This window comes from Volvox carteri, assembly GCF_000143455.1.
Source record: "Volvox carteri f. nagariensis unplaced genomic scaffold VOLCAscaffold_35, whole genome shotgun sequence".
In the NCBI taxonomy this organism is placed as follows: domain Eukaryota; kingdom Viridiplantae; phylum Chlorophyta; class Chlorophyceae; order Chlamydomonadales; family Volvocaceae; genus Volvox; species Volvox carteri.
Genome location: NW_003307578.1, coordinates 621,040 through 622,649, shown reverse-complemented (window position 1 = coordinate 622,649; position 1,610 = coordinate 621,040). Strand labels below are relative to the sequence as shown.

The window sequence follows — 1,610 nt, the reverse complement described above, 5'->3', positions numbered from 1 at the left end:
GGGGGAGGGGGGGATGGAGGAAGGGGGAGGGGGGGATGGAGGAAGGGGGAGGGGGGGATGGAGGAAGGGGGAGGGGGGGATGGAGGAGGGAACCAACGGGGTTGGAGGGGTGGAGGAGTCCAGATGCATGGGGGCTACGAGAGATCCGCAAACCCCCTCCTCCCCAAAACAACTTCCTCTCCCAGATGAAGCGATATCCAGTTGCTTTGAAATACACCTTGCCACCCACCCGCCCCTCCACATCGCCAGCCCCCCCACCAGCTCCCACCTGCCCAGACCCCCCTCCCTCGACAACCACCACATAGGAGAGCTGTCCCTTCCCCCCGCACAGCACCTCACCACACCGGGGTGGCCAGTAGGGCCTTCTTACCCCCCACATTCCTCCCCCCCTAGCAGCAGGACGGTCTCGTGTTGTATTGTGCTCCGATCCCACCTTGAACCGCACCTCACCCTGTCGCCCCCTTTCGCCAATCTCCCGCACAACGGATGAAGCTGTGTCAGGGTGCCTGCCGTGGTCTGCTCAAGTCCCCGCCTGCTTTTAGCTCCGCCTCCCCTCCCCTCCCCTCCCCTCCCCTCCCCTCCCCACTAAGCTCAGCTCACCTCAGGTCTTGTTCAATGACGTCCACTTTGTGGTTCAGCTCGGTGGCACGACTGTGCAACTCGAGGACGGGGAATCCGCCGCCGGCAGTGCCGCCACTGCCGCCACCAGCACCGCCCGCGCCGCCGCCGCTGATCAGCGACGCCGCCGCCACCAGCTCCTCCAGCGCGCCGCCGGCAAAACTTCTCACCACATAACAACACCGGAACACACACACACACACACGCGGGAGATAGGTATGTATGTAGGTAATAAGAAGATATCTGGTTGTGTAAGTTGTGTACGTAGTTAAGTCTAATGGAGGTTTCGGTTCCTGCCACCTCAACAGCCGTGGGCTGACTGATTCCCCCCCTCACCTCTGGGTGGAATCAAAACCCACAACGGCAGCTGGCACCGCTTCTCACTGACACAGATGATCTCACTGACGACAGGAGTGACGTCACCCTGTACTGCGTTGCTTGTTTTTCCGTACCACGGCTAAGGTCGCATTACAGAACACCTCGCAGCAGAGTTTTCTTCCCTTTCCCGACTTCGACCTCATGGTCGGTCGGTCGGTCGTGTCAAGGTCAAGGACGCAGGATGCCAGAAGAAAGGCTCTGCTACCGCTCTGCTAGCGGTCGGAGGTTACCTATAGGTCTCTCCTGTAACCTGCCGCGGCACATGAGGACATCACATCATCGAGGCGGGCGCTTTCCTTCACCGCCATTTTGATCTCCCTCCCCTCCCCCTCCTCCTCCTCCTCCTCTTCCCTTACGAAGCCCATTTCCCCCCTCTCCTTGAGCTCGCCGCTCCCCCCCGTTTCCCCAACAGTACAGCCAACGAGTGCGGGTTAGGTTGCCTTTTCCCCTACAACTATTCCCGCGCTCCCCCACCTCCCTTCCCCCCCACCTCCCTCCCCACCTTCCGACCCTACCTTCCGGATAACCGTCTTGAGGGGGACCCCAAGCCCCCACCTCCGGCGGCACCCCCCGGGGTACCGAGACGTGAGGGCCCTATGCGGAGAACCTGGTGG

General features: G+C 61.7%; 1 protein-coding gene across 1 annotated transcript in view; it reads right to left on the bottom strand.

The window, feature by feature from the left end:
* Positions 1–1,610, bottom strand: part of VOLCADRAFT_94032 (uncharacterized protein) — a gene marked incomplete at both ends in the record, with an annotated part of 12,490 nt that overhangs the window by 4,281 nt on the left and 6,599 nt on the right. Inside the window, one exon of the mRNA XM_002953217.1 lies at positions 601–758. Coding sequence (XP_002953263.1) covers positions 601–758 — 158 coding nt within the window. The remainder of the gene's footprint in view (positions 1–600; positions 759–1,610) is intronic.